General features: G+C 40.7%; 1 protein-coding gene across 3 annotated transcripts in view; it reads right to left on the bottom strand.

Moving 5' to 3' along the window:
* NKAIN3 (sodium/potassium transporting ATPase interacting 3) overlaps window positions 1-15,849 on the bottom strand; it is a 205,442-nt gene that overhangs the window by 6,017 nt on the left and 183,576 nt on the right. For 2 of the 3 annotated variants that reach the window (XR_013841027.1, XM_079984682.1), the window contains exon 5: window positions 8,509-8,569. Coding sequence is in view for 2 of the 3 variants with exons in the window: in XM_079984682.1 (XP_079840808.1) it covers window positions 8,509-8,569 (61 nt within the window). In the remaining variant the exon portion in view is untranslated. Of the gene's footprint in view, window positions 1-8,460; window positions 8,570-15,849 lie in introns of all 3 variants that reach the window. The other variant, XM_079984683.1, reaches the window with a different exon arrangement.

Raw genomic sequence — 15,849 nt, 5'->3', positions numbered from 1 at the left:
TATATCTGAAGTATTCAAGATATTCTGTCACTCTCCCCATTCAGCTTTAACATGATATGTAGATATTGTTCTTTTTTTATATAGAGAATTGAGTTCCATTTTGAGAGATGTTGTGGGGAGGGTGTCCTTACAGTTAGCCAGTTGAGGCACCCCCTTTTTTGCCTACTTTACACTGTTCTGTCTGGGAAGCATATCAGCTTGCTAATGTGATTGTTTGCATACCGTAACTTATTGTTGGCACAGCTAGTGGGCACAACGTGGGCAGGGAGGGACTGTGGAACAGGACACCGAGAATATCTAAATCAAATACAACTATTATGTGTTATAGCCATCAAAGCAAGCTTTAAAAAGACAGATTTTTGTTTTGTTTTTTGCATTTAAAGATGTATAAACAACACAAACCTTCATAAACTATCCAGTGAAAATGGCATCATTTATTCCAAATATGGCATGGGAAAACCTACTTTATCTATCTCGTGCTAGGTTGATCTCTATAGGTGAAAGCTATTACGGGTTCTTAATACTATATAAAAAAAAAGATTTGAAAGTCTCAAATTCTGGGGATATAATCAGACGAAGACACAATATAGTCTATAGAAGTTGAAACAGCCTATGCATTGAGAAATAGTTTAGCGGGACCTGTACCTTCTTACTACAAAAAGAGCCCTGTGTGGAGCCCAGCTATTAAGCAATGTCTTGCAGAGTTGAAGAGAGGAGTTTTCCACAACCTGCAGATCACTGCTGGTTGCAGGAGAAACTAGTTGTTTTAGCTGCTACTGGCTGCAAAATACGATTTATTTTCCAAGGGCAGCTGCTTTGTAGCTCTGCAGGAATCATAATAGCTGATATCTAAGTCACCTTAAATAATGAAGGTAACGCTGGAAGGAGCTGGTGCCAGAAGGAAGCAATAAAACAATGTAGGAATAAACAGCAGTTGGCAACGAGTCTAAGATTGGCCTTTTGCTTCTTCCCTCTTGGTGCCATCAGCAAGCTAATGCTCTGAAGCAGCAACTTTTTGTGCAGGAGAAAAGAAGACCACAAGAGTGGGTGGTACAACCTGCTGTTTTCTGCTATTTCCTATCCCTCTTGAAAATATCTGTACGGTTGATAGCTAGGGCTAAAGGTCTCCTTTCATTTGCTGAAAAAAAATATAGATGAGTATTACAGATACAGATGAGTAGTGCAATGGGTCAACTGGCTTGGGAGAGTTAGAGGAGGATGGCTGTGTCAGGCGGACCCCATCATTAAATGTGGGAAGAGGGAGGGACACCTGGCTTTGAAGCAGCTGTTTGCTATGAAGCTATTTTATTTGTATCTATCTGTTTTATTTGCTGTGGCCTGTGTTGTATTAACCGGGGTTAGCTAGCCATGTTTACAATAGATGTGACACAAGTCATTCAACAAAACAACATGCTATTCATAAGGCAACAAAATGTTCTCAGCTCACTTCTTCTCAGAAGACAGAGCTTCAGGCAGCTCTTAGTTTTGGCTCTTGGTCCTAAAAACCATAGTACATTATGTGGTATCAACGACTGAGGACAGCCTATCCCTCTCACACACCAATTATCAGCTCCCAGAACCTCCCTCTTTCAGTATTTTGGCTGCCCTTTCATCTCCAACGCAGTCGTCCTCTGTATTGTAAGTCATCCTCCTCACCACTTGCCTCTCCAGTGGTCTCTGCAGCTTATAAAGAGGAAGTAGCTTTCCTGCTTGCTTTGTGCCTCTGCTTTCTGAACCCCACTCCTCAAAAGTCCACCTGGGCTTCATTCCAGCTATCTGGGAGCCAAGCTGTCTTATTGTCTTTCCCAGACTAACCACAGGTCCTCCTCCTCCTCTTGAAACAACTAATACTAACAGTACAATCATATAATGTCTACTCAAAGGTAAGCCCAAATGAATTTGATAGGATTTGTTCATGGTGAGAATATAGGATAACAACCATGCTAATAGAGCAACTACTACTTCTTTGGATAAACTTAGCCTGTGATAAGGTAGCATGCATGCATGAACACCGAACTGAATTGTCATAGTTGCTGTGGGTTGGATCATCTGAGGTATAGAATGGGATAGCACTATACTGAAAACTGAACTAGTTGAAGGCAGAAACAGTCTAATGATTAAAAGAAAATTACTTTTCTGTGTTTGTCCAACAGATAGTTATCCTTTCTGAAGAAACTGTTTGCTGTTCTAAATCCACAGGCTTTTCAGAAAATGCACCCACTGAGTGTTTCCATGCATCTAATTTTTTTAAAAAATAATGTTTAAAAGTCTTTTAAATTTTGCTCGCCCTCCCCCTTTTTTTTGAAACACGCACACACTTTCCCAGCAAGAACTGTACTGTATTGTGTTCTCAGTGGAATATAATAGTGCCTTTTCTCACTTCCAGTGGCATTTAGGCTGAGATTTGAGACAGCACAAGGGCCTGTTGCCTTTAAAAGTCCTTTGGCCCCAAAGACACCACATCAAGCTATCAAATCTGACGAAGAATCGTCCTGGGTGGCTGTGCAGTAAGCTCAAATAACCAGCTGCTTCTCTATCTCTATCTTTCCATGTCCACATCTATATATCTGTATAAAAGATGCTCAGATATAATCATGACAAGTTGTCAGCCCAATTCTGCATGAATCAGCAGCCCACTACTGCCACCCCAGACAAATATTCAGGTACCTTCTTTCATTCCCTCCCTCAGGCCTCAAATAAAAGCTGATATTCTCTGTCGCAGTTCTGTGTCCTAAACAGCAAAAGGCCCAAAAGCCAAGCACTGCATGCTAATATGCTGAGAATGCCAAACTAATTCACTTTTAACAAAACAAAACAGACATATAAAATATTAGGGAGGAAATTTATCTAAACTGAATCCCAAGATCATTCACTGGTATATAATTAAGTTAATTTATGGTCAGGGCACGTCAGGTGTAGGGCCTGATTAATTTACTCTATCATCTATTCTACTCCACACACAGCCTCATAATATGTAATTACCTCTCCACCAAGGATGCTGTAATAAAAGCAATGCTGCTGCTAAGGAACAACTCTTGTGTGGTGGGAAAAAAAGAGGCAAAGCCTCAAAATGATGCTTGACATGAAGAAATTTATTAAACAATACAATCTATCCAACCCTAAGTGACATTGAAGAAAATGATATATACAAGAACACAATGGACTTACTGCATCCTTTAATAAACTAATCCCCCCTGAGCATCATTTTGAAGTGATGCCTATATTTTAATTTTGTCTTCATCCTTGCTCCTACCCCTTCCCTTTCTTTCTCCAAGATGGTGGGAAACTACTTGACTCTGGCCAATTAGATCGTTTTTATTTATTGGAATTTTACAGATGCACAGCTAAGTCGGTTGAAGCAAAAAGCAGCAGAGGGGTTTGTGACAACTTGTTAACCTTAAAGGCGCCACAATATTATTTGGCGAAACAGTATGTTATGCTTAAGGCACAGCATGCAGCTCCATCTCCTGATTTTATTTAATTAATTGGGGGTGTGATTATTATCCATAGAGCAGCACACATGTTGGTTTATCCTTTCCTATCCAGCTGTAATTGGAATGAAAATCACCTCCTTTGCTGTGCAGCTAGGAAGCTTAGGAAAAGATGGCTTCTAAGTCAAAATATTCCCTCTGCAGAGTTCCATTCAGGTGATATTCCTGCAGTCTAAGGTGGCAACAGAAGTGACCAGGGTCAATTCACTTCCCCCTGCAACCTCCCGTGACACTTTCCCATTGTTCTGGAGGGACAGGGACCCTCTGGAATAGTGTGTGAGGTGACAATGAGGACTGAGAGGAAATCAGCAAAGTCAACTCTCCCCATCAGTGGGATCTCTCTGCTGGACCAAATGTCTCCTTTTGCTGGCTTGAAAGGAGCGTTGCCAAGGCAAGGTCTGCATTAAGCTGGATATAAAACATCCTCACATTAGGGCACTAATCAATTATCCCCAACTGAATGGGAATTGCAACCTGAGATGCACTCTTGAGCAGTGTCTTGAGAACTATGTAGTCATGAACACACACTGATGTGAATAAACATTTTTCAATTGTACACGCTGCACAGTTTTCTAGATATTGTTCACCAGAAACCTTTTGCTCTTATGAATAAGTCAGTCAACTGCAATATATACTAAACTTAAGTTTTGAAGCTAATTCATATATTGTTTAAGGCAACTTACTATGGCTGCTCCCAGAAAATAAGTGGAAGGAAATATTGTAATGCCCTCCAGGCCCCCACAAGAAATGTCGCACATGCCAGAAAAGCACTACTTTTAGTTTTGTTTTGAATCAGGTTCACAAAAGCCAGTTATTTGTGACCATACCTGCCTTCCACTGTACCTATCAGATTTGTCCAGTTTATGGAACACCCACATAATATGAGGTGAGTGGGAAAATTGGGACATGTTCTGCTCCCTAGGAATATGGACTTAAAAAGTAGTATCTCAGACACGGAATATGAAGGATACAGCTGGCGTGGAAGTGCCCAATGTCTGTTAGTGTAGAAGCTCTTTTCAAAATACTACTATGCTGTTTACTTCAAAATCCAACCAAATCTAGCAACACTGTTAATGAGAACAACAGGTTTGATCTAGATTAGGTTAGTCTCACTGAAATCAACAGGATAAGTTAATCATCATAAACTTAAGTCCTGTTGCTTTCACTGGGGCTAAAGTGTGCCTAACTTAGTCTGGATCCAACTTGTTCTTGTTAATGTGAATATATTCATGAAAATGCTTTTTTTAATTAAAAGTTACTGAGAAGAAGGGTGCATAATACCTAGCTGTATAAATATTGAATGGAACAACTAAAAACAAACCTCACTTTATTTAGAATGTTAACAACAGATGGCTGGTATTCATGTGTAAATTCTGCATTATATTTCATTTAGTGCAGTCAAATATTACAGCTTGAGAGGAAGGGCAATAATGTATTATGTGTTAATTAATACTATAACAGCTGGCTATTTCTCTGTGGGTGTCAGAAGATTCTGCTATTATGCAACATTCTCCTTCGAGAATTGGCAAAGAATGATATGGGGGCTCCTAGAATATATTAACTTTAAATAATAGCTTGATATAAATTACACTGTGTAACGAATTTAGGAACTGTGACTTCTGTTCCTGGACGTTAGAAGAATCTTTTTGATTTCAACTGCTTTTAGGGCTTAAAAGGTACCTCTACATTGAGGAGCCAATTATGTTTGTAGATTATTTTGTCCATGCCTTTGAACTCAAACGCAACAACAATGCCATATGTACTTCAGGATGCACATATGAAAATGCAGTTAACTTTTATTGAAACAATGGGACATTAAAATGTATCAGTGGCCCCAAGTAAAGAACATGTAAACTTTTTTCTCCAGTTGCCTATGACATGTATATGTAAAGCTAAATCATATTCCATTCTCCCATTCCATTCCAGACTGCTCTCAGCCTACCATTTGGCAAGATAATAAGTTTCTGAGTTTGTTTTCTGTCTGCTCTGAGTGTAATTTTAATTCTATATATAGCACAGGTTAAGATTAATACAGATATAAATGAAAGGCTGACAAATTAAAGGAAGTAATTAATATAAACAGACTTTGTTGTTAGTGGCAGAATACAAGTGTGTTGCTGAAATGCTTATTTAACATGTCCCCCACCCATTATAATCCTTTTGAGCTACAATAATCTTTATACTGGACTGATGCATCCTTCCAAATATATGAGCGAAGGTAATGGGAGAACAATAACCTATGGGAACTGGATCTGGCAGAAGAGTCACTAAAAGGGCAAGAATCTGCATTTCATCTCTTTTCTAACCAAACACATTATCCCTTTCTCTTTCTCATGAACATGTGCACACAGATATTTCTGAGGATAGTGGGAAGTGAGAGGAAATATATGCTCTCCAAACTTTTACTCCACCTTCCCTTCAACCTACATGTGCCACCCCTGGTAGCACACCACCCCAGTTACTCCATGGAGCTTGTTGGCGCAACTACTAAGAAACCACTCAAGCCATGGCATTTCATCAAATAGTGTGTCTGGCAAACAGAATGCTTGACAAACACTTAGCCCTCTCACATTGGGCATTAGCACATTTAAAAAAGAGGAGCTTGGACATGAAAGGGGAGCAATTTCCAGCAGGGAAAATAGTGTGGGGGAAAGGATTAACCTCCATACCCCTGAGTCATGGTCCTCACCAGGATCTACCTCTTCTCCGATGGCTGCTTTTTCAAAGTATGTGCAGGGAGACAAACTACACAAAACACTGGAGAGCCAAGAGATCTATACATTTAAGCAAGCAACAGCTGTAGGAAAGACATACAGTACTTCAGCTCAGAACCATAGTGCTGAGAGGCAAGGAATTAATATTTTTGTCCAGTGTTATTTTGCCAAGTGAAACGAGGAGCCTACTATTGCCCCATTGAGGAAAATGGATGTGTACACAGTTCTACAATATTTCAGAGAGCCATTTTTCTGAGTGTTACTTACTACCTGGGATTCATTAATGGGAAATGAACCTAGGACTGCAAACATATGTTGTGACCATTGAATTACAAGCCATTTGAAATAAATAATGAAAGGTGTCCCCATATGAGACAAAAACTAGAAGAGAAATCACTTTAAACAACATTCCTTTATTGCCCTTTGGAATGCATTCATTGGCTGATCCTCAACCATATCCCTTTAAGCCCTGCACGGCAATGAAAGAGGTGGCTGTTATTAATTTTTAAGCCTTCCTGCCAGGTTTCAGACCAATAACTTTCGTGAACTGAATAAGGCAAGGATATTTCATTAAGGAAAGTCTTAAAGGCCAGTGCCCAAGGGGCCCCTTCTTCACTAGATATTTAAAGTATCATCACACATCATGGCTCCCCCGAAGAATCATGGCAGATGTAGTTTGTTAAGGGTACTGAGAGATGGTAGGAGACCCTCATTCCCCTAACAGAGCTACCATTTGCAGAGTGGAATTATGGTGCTGGAGGAGACTCTTGAGAGTCCCATGGACTGCAAGAAGATCAAACCTATCCATTCTGAAGGAAATCAGCCCTGAGTGCTCACTGGAAGGACAGATCGTGAAGCTGAGGCTCCAATACTTTGGCCACCTCATGAGAAGAGAAAACTCCCTGGAAAAGACCCTGATGTTGGGAAAGATTGAGGGCACAAGGAGAAGGGGACGACAGAGGACAAGATGGTCGGACAGTGTTCTCGAAGCTACCAACATGAGTTTGACCAAACTGTAGGAGGCAGTGTAAGACAGGAGTGCCTGGTGTGCTCTGGTCCACGGGGTCATGAAGAGTCGGACATGACTAAATGACTAAACAACAACAACAAATAAAAATCAACCCCTCTTCCCTGGGACCTCTGGAAACTGGAGCTTTGCCAGGGCACCCTTTACAAACCACAATCCTCAGGATCCTTTGGGGCAAGTCATGACTGTTTCAAGTGGTATAATAGTGTTTTCAACATTTAGCAAAAATGGGGTCTTGGCTGACAATGCTGGAATTAAGCTGTAAAACTATACAATTTTGATGGTTTCCAAAGCTGTGTATCTCTTATATTTAGAGTAAAATCCAGCTGTTATAGATCCTTATGCAGCACAGAGACAAAAGACATACTACGAGCCAAAAATCATCCATTCCCAAGGATCATGCTGACCCAGAAGACAGTCAGAACAGTGATAAACGTGGTAAGGATGTCAGAGCATTCATTTCAAAGAATTGGTACAGTCATGAGGAAATTGGGTCTTTAGGGATGCTAGAATTGTTTTCCATTCCTTCATATTATGCTCACTGTGGAATCATCTGTCATACGCTCCAACTTTTCAGGAACGAGAAAAATGTGCCTCAAAAACTGCAGGTCAAAGTGGGAAGGAAGATAGAGGGGGATAAGTGGATGGCTGGGAGGTGGAGATTCAGACATCCATATAAACACATAGAAAGGACACATAATGGTAATTGCAGGGTCACATTGGCTAGTTCTTGCCTGCCCCCTGCAATGCACAGTGCAGCCACATATCCTGACATTTGTGCAATCACCAGGAGTCAAGAGCTTCTATGCACCGGATGCCGGCTGAATGTGTGGGCAGTGGGGCTGCAGCCACAGTACACAGTGGTGGGGTGGAGCTGGTGCATGAAAGCCCCTCACATATTCTTTCAGTGTGTGGGGGTGCTCTCTGGATCCCGCACACGCCAGAATCACATTGCATTACAAGAAATTGCCACTGCAATGGAAAACATAGCTTTCCCAATATCTCTGATAATCACCGTTAACCAAGTTGGCATGCCAAGTATCAATGAAACTATAGGCACATTTCAGGAAAACGTTGGTTGTGTAAGCCTTTGCAAAGCACATGCACACTTCCTGCAGAAAAAGGACTGATTTAGGACAAAGCTACTGGTGATCAATGAAAGGATGCCTTTTGCAAATATAAGCCACCAGTTCTGAGCAGTTGGCTGTAGCGTAATACTAAATCTCACCCCAGCATTGTGGCTCCAGTGATGGGTAGGTGTGTATTCAGTACTTACAGCTGTCCTCTTCCTCCATGAAAATGCTGATCACGTAACAGGCATAAACAAAGCCAATCAACTGTGGGAAAACAAAAGGAGAAAACCCATTAGTTATAACTTACGCAGCAGTGCTAAGGCTGCAGTACAATTTCATTTACTTTCATTTTCTTAATTTATTATTATTATTTACTTTTAAAAAATGCATTGCTAGAACAGTCCTGAATTCAAACATGCAGGCACTTTCAAGAACGACACCAGTTTTTTAAAATAAATGTTTTGGCCTGAGAATGCAGTACACACTAAAAGCCCATTGAAATTAGTGGCTTTTAAGAGCATTGGTGATTAAGCCTCATTTGTTTTCATGGGATGCAGGCACAGTGAATTCTCAAGTTTGCCAGCACTATTTTTGACTGGTGTTTGATTTGGAATCTAGGGCAAAACTTTCTGTGAACTATAACTTTTCTTTTTCTTGTCTTCATGGCTTTAGTGGGTGGGTGGATTCAAACATCTGCAGCCAGTATCTTCAGAAAGGAATGGAAAGCAAACACCAACTTGAGAGGTACTTGACCTCAATAAGTGTTTAGCATTATTTCAAAACTGTCTGCTACATGCAGGTATTATATAACAGATTTCAAACACTCATTGTTTCAGGCATTTAACTTAGTTGCAAGTGCCATGTTCTGATGTGATTCATAAGCTCCAGAAAATTCTTACTGATGGATTTTGGAAACTATCTCAAATACTTTCAGAATCCTAAGGGATGAACCAGACACATTGTGACAATATTTTGAATAAGGTGGTATTTTAAAAACTCACTTAACCTTATACCACTGTCATATGTGCTTCAGGACAAGAGCTTAGGGAATCTAGTTGTTTGTCTTCCAACAATGACAAAATGTTTCCTTAGCTGCAGCCAAGAAAAGAAGCCTTGTCTCTGGGCAAACAATACTTGTTAGAAGAGAGTGCCCCAGATATGTGATAAAGAAAAAATCCAAAGGCAGAACAGCTCTCAGAGTGTTCTCATGGAATGCTAATCTTGGGTTGTAGGAGACTAATAGTGCAATCCTAACAATTTCTAATCAGATGGAAGTCCTACTGAATTCAGTGGGGCTTCTACCTAGGCATGTAAGGATGGGGAGTGTAGCCTAAGTCATATTCAGGGAGGGCCCACTGAAACCAATGGACTTAAGTTTGAATTTAAATTCATTGAACTCAATGGATCTACTCAAGAGTTTGATTTATTTTTATTTATTTATAATATTTCAAAAATCTCTATGTAGTGTACAGTCTAAAAAGCAAACAAACAAGGAATCATTCAAACAAGAACAAAACTACAACCTATAACAAAAAGTAAAAGAAAAACAGTAGTAGTAGTAGTTGTACTAGTAGTAGTAAAAATTGTATACTGCTCTATACTCACAGGTTTCAGGGCAGTACACAGGATAAAATCATATGAAGGCAAATATAACAGACAATTTGAGGATTCAAACATATTATACAAATCTCTTTCTACATAGCAATGCCACGATTTGTTTGAACAAATATATTTTCCCTAAGATAATACTGTTCTCAGCTTGAAGGACAATGAGTCAGTTCAAGAAAGCATTAAGCACTTAGTGCCCTGAGTAATTTCCATATACTCAGAGCAGGGGACATGAAGGTTTGGTATGCTTTATTGCTACTAAATAATTACCTAGACCTGTTTGATAAAAGGATCATTGTTTGAACTGTGTTTTCTCTTTGTATGTTGATCTTGGCTTACAAAATTCCTAAATGAAAGTGATTCAACATTTGTAGTTGTAGTTGTCAGTTGCAGATGTTATTGACGTGACATGGAACATCGACCTTGCAAAAGTTCTATACATATATTTCATCTTCTGAATTGGCCATTTAAGTGCTGTCCTTTCCCCACTGCCACTGTGGGCTCCAATTCCCAATAATAGTAATAATAATTTATTAGTTGTACCCCGCCCATCTGGCTGGGTTTCCCCAGCCACTCTGGGTGGCTTCCATAAAAACCAAAAATACACTAAAATATCACACATTAAAAACTTCCCTGAACAGGGCTGCCTTAAGATGTCTTCTGAATGTCAGGTAGTTGTTTATCGCTTTGACATATGATGGGAGGGCGTTCCACAGGGCAGGCGCCACTACCGAGAAGCCTGGTTCCCTGTAGCTTTGCTTCTCGCAATGAGGGAACCACCAGAAAGCCCTCAGCGCTGGACCTCAGCGTCCGGGCAGAACGATGGGGGTGGAGATGCTCCTTCAGGTATACTGGGCCGAGGCTGTTTAGGGCTTTAAAGGTCAACACCAGCACTTTGAATTGTGCTTGGAAACTTACCAGAAAGGGAGAGAGAGAAAAACCCTGAACACTTTCCTTATAAACAGAGTTTATGTCCACTAATACTTAGTTGAAGAAATCAGACACACCAGTAATTAGATGGGTGACGGATGTTTGAGCAAGTTGTGCACACTGAATGACTTCCCTACCCAATGGCAAATGTTAAATCCTGCAAATGTAGATATTAAAGGGGGTAGAGGGTGGGGAGTCCACAGCTTGAATGTTATTAGAAGGAAATTCATTAAGATATTCCCTTTTGCTTTATCAATGGCAATAAAATATTTATTCCTACAAATTACTTTTGGTATCTTGATTAACCCAACTGATGCTTGATTAATAAGGCTGCACTCACAAAAGCCATCTAACTGTTAGGTTAATCACCAATTTGCAGTGGGCCAATTGGTGTGCACTGCTTGGTTTATCGATGTCTTAATGAAAATAGCCTTCCTTGGCAATTTGCCCAGCCTCAATTGGAAGAATGTAACTTGTATTCACTGATAACAAAAGAGAATGTGATGCACCCAATTATTCACAGATAAGTTTGAGATCATCTTGGGGTGGAATAAAGTTTAACTGCAATGACTAAAATAGTAAAGTTTTAAGAAATGTGATTGAGTCTTAACCATTAAAAATAGGCTCCCGCCTCTTCCTGAACATTATCTTCTATTCCACCCACTCCTAATGATGCACCTCAAATATTCCCCAACCCACCATTTCCTTGATTTAGAACTATGGTGAATTAACACAAACAATATCTTGTGGCTCAGCAATATCCATTTCTTGGGGGTAGCCCTTCAGATGCTATCGAACTGCAACTCTCATCAGCCCTAGCCAGCCCAGACAACAGTATGGGATGATAAAAGTTGTAGTCCAACATTGGGAGGGAACCATATTGGCTACCCCTCGACACCATTTACCCACATAAAATGCCCATTGTTTCCTATCGTGGGCCACAATCTCTATGACACACTCTTGCAGCACCACATCTAAGAAGAAGCAGACACATACTCTGTGCTCCTCTAATTCTGTTTCTGGCAGCTGATCCTCCCCCCTCCTCCACACATGCACACACATTTGCCTCTTCCAGGTGAATGACTCCTAATTCAGTCTCCTCTCACACAAAGTTTATTGGGATGTATAGGGCAAAGCTCAATCCTCTTGAGAAAATCTCTCTCTCTCTCAAAGTACCCATATAAATGTGTTCATTAGTGCTGGTGTTTCTCCTTTCTGCAGCTCAGAAGCACTCACCAGGCTTCAGTAAGACCCTGGATTTTATATATCACACTGTAAAATAATTTGATGCAGAACTTATGCAGCTGAGAACTGCCTTACATGATACTTTTTGAAGGCACAGAGATGGACAGAGATGTTTTAAGGTGCAAAGGGACTTTGGAAAGGAGAGCATGTGTGCTTTTTTCTCTACTTAGGCACCAAGGCTGCATTCCAAAGGTGGGTGGGCAAAATCTAAACATGATTTAAGCATCTCACCCTACACCCTGCAGGGCTAAAATTGACAGGGCAGCAGTGAGGGCAGAGGAACTCTCTATAGTCCTCCATCAACTTCTGGGTTATTCTTTTTTTAAAATGTATTGGTATACATTCCACTAGAGGCAATGAGAAGGAGAAATCTGGACATTCCTGAGTGTGTCTAAATTTCTTCCCAATGTGGGAGTTTACTGGGATGACTGTGGATCCAAGCAGGTTCTTGGTCCTCTGCTAGCATGCCCCTGATAAGCCATCTTTGTGGCCCAACTGATGTTAGAGTCCCAGTGTTGGCTGGGACAGGGAATCAGGATTCAGGATCAGCGGAGAGGGGTGGATGATGGAACCAACACTCAACTTTCCTTGACAGTACTGGAGTTCTGTCCTTGATGCTGGAGAGGGAATCCAATCTGTCGGATGTTCCTTGGGATGCCCTATCGTGGACCACAGGACTGCAGTCGAAGTGCTCTGTGAACAGTTTTCAGATTACTCCCCCTCCAAATGTCAGAGGTGGATTTAGGACAATGCAACCAGTTCTGCTGCACTGGACACCAAAACTAGGGGCACTGCAGGGCGTCACAACTATGACGTAGTGAATTGAGCAGAATGGAAGGTGAGAGGCTGGGGTGTGTGTACTCAATGTTGACCTTACATAGGGACCCACTGAAATTTGAAAGACCAAAGTCTTCCCCTGAAAATGTACACCTTTTCTAGAATATAAACAGATCTGCCATTCTACCCATCAAGGGTGACAACTTGAAAAAAAATGGGGGAGACAAGTAAGCTCCACCCCACATAATCAATCACATGATGCAGCACACAAAAACCATTTGAATGCCAATACCCATCAACTTGGGGGGAGGCTGACCCCCTCAAATATTTTATTGGGGCCCCTGAAGGGCCCTCGGCCCCTAGGAGTTGGCTCCTATGCTCCCCATGTTCTTTCTGCAGAAATTTTTAAGCATGGGATTTCACACATCTTTAAAATATGAATACTTTTGTAGTGGCATCTTGCTTGAGGTGTGATGTGCTAACATTTGCAAACTATGTTAAGTTCCACCACCTATTTTGCACTGTTTAATAAGAGTAAAATGTTAACTCTGCATGTGCTTCCAAGCAATACTTATCATTTTCTGAAATCTATAACCAGGCCTTTAGTATCAATCAACATTACCAGGGCAGCTTACAACAACACAGGGAAGGGAAGGGCTGTAACCTCTGAGGGTTTTGTTTGTTTCTTTGTTTGTTTTTTTACAATCAAGCAGTGTACAAATTTTGTTAAACAAATTAATTAATAAATATTGATAATAAAAATACAGTGGGTTAGATCTAGAGAAAAGTGCATAGCTAGGAGCTGGTAGAAGATGACTTACCTCCCCCTCCTCTCCTAATAACCATCATTAACAGCCTCTCTGGGGGCTCAGAGACCTTTGCTGAATGAGGGAGATGCCCTATAATTGGGTATAAGCAACATCTGCAACAGTTGCTCTCCAAATAATTTTATTATATCTTTTGAAACACAATAATAACTATTCAGAATCCTGCAGATCCTGTGTGAGTTTCTAATTTTTCTATATATATATTTAATGTTGAGCACTGTTCAGAATTCTGCTGTACATACCAGTGGAGAAGCACCAATAATGTAGTACTGATTAACATAATTTTGGAACATGGTTTATTTTTTACATATTATGTAGAAGATCTTTTTATGTTCATTCCTAATATCTGTCTTTCTTCTGTAGCACATTGTCCTCTGAATTTATCATTTAGTTAGTGCCTGAAAGTATGTTAAGCTAAAAGACTCAAGTTAGAAAGAACTTAAAGGCTTCTAACAAGATAACTGGAATTTGAGATTAGAAGACGGTGAACCATATTTCATGGTCTAGTTGATACAACCCATCATTGCCTCCAGCTCTTTAACAGACATTGATTCTTAATACGATGGGTTTGCTACTCTGTCTAGAGATGTCATGTTGACCCAATTAACTTAATGAACTTTCTCTAGTTGGGGAGGCAGATAACTGCCTCTTACTGGTAAAAAAGGCAGGGTGTGAATGCTCTGAGTTTATGCTATAATTTCCTAGCTTATACTTTCATGTTTGCCATATTTAGATGGAATAGAAGCCAAAGAATGAGTCCAAAATCTGTACACAAACCCTAAACAACTGCAAAGTTTCTAGGCCCTCTGTGCCTCCTTAACATTTGCTGCAGTAGCAACTGATGCCACAGCTGGTGGAAGTCTCTCTCTAGGAATATTTTAAAGGTACAATAGTATTACATGGCTCCAGAATCAAGATTAGCAACCCCGTATTCCCTTGGCTGACTGACACATAGCTGACTCACGCACACCAAATGAGTTTTATTATATTCACTCTTTTACAATATATCAATCATCTTGCTTATTGCCTCATTGCCTGATCTCATATGCTGACCAAAGCCTTGTCCCCGAAAAACTTATTTTCTAAGTGAAAGAAATATTCTGTATGGAGGAGCAATCACTCCTGAGATCTCCTAAGAATGACCATACTGGATCTGAACAAAGTCTTATATAACAGCACACAGAACATATAAAGCTGCTCTATTCTGAATCAGATCTTTTGTCCATCTAGATCAGTACCCAGTGATTGGCTGTGGCTCTCCAGTATTTGATAAAGAGGTCATTTCCCCACATGCAAATTAGATGTGCTGTGGCTGTGCTAAGACCCTTTCAGCAGCCTGTTTCTGACATTGGCCAACCTGCAGTCTGAAGTGGAACAGCCATTTCAATCAGCGCCAAAGAACACACACTTTCAGGTGACTCATGTCTGATGTTCTGAAGTATGTTGTTCGTTTGTTTACAAAATGCATCCACTGCGGGAGAGGATCCGGTACTTTAACCAGGGAAGTGGTGCAGGGACTTTCCTCTCCAGCACAATTTTCTAAATCAAAGTTTGGGGGTGGGATGGGGTAAGAGAGAAATGCAGATGTCCAGTTCACTTCTGTATTTTCCCCCATGGAGTAAATGGCAGCTCAGGGATGGGACAATCTCAATCAAGTAAATTATGGGACAGGGAAGGGTTAAACACCCTCAAATCAAATGAGCAGCCCCCATGTATGAATTTTAAGAACAACAACAAATTATGAATCTTTCAAAACTAAGTGTGAACCTGCTTGATCTTCTGTCTTCCCAACCTGCTCCTTGGTCTTAGCAGTAACCAGTTTGCTTTGCCCGCATGTCCTGGTTGCAGGTTTCCCATGAGCATCTGATTGATGACTGTGAGAACAGGATGTTGGACTGGATGGACCATTTGCCTAATCCATCAGCCTTTTCTTATGTTCTTATGACCTAATCCTCAAGAGTTCATGCTTGGCCTGAGCTCAGGGATGAAGAGGCAGGCCCCAGCACATCCAGTTGCAGTTCATTCCAGAATCCCCTAGTAGTATGACTAAGAGTCAGGAAAGCAAACAGCCACCACATGGACACTGTTGTGAATTACAGTTGTGGCGGCATAGATCTGCGTGGTGAATCATTTCACACTTTCAGGCCACCACATGGA

The sequence above is a fragment of the Podarcis cretensis genome (genome assembly GCF_951804945.1).
Source record: "Podarcis cretensis genome assembly, chromosome: 7".
Taxonomy (NCBI): domain Eukaryota; kingdom Metazoa; phylum Chordata; class Lepidosauria; order Squamata; family Lacertidae; genus Podarcis; species Podarcis cretensis.
This window is presented reverse-complemented; position numbering and strand designations above follow the sequence as displayed.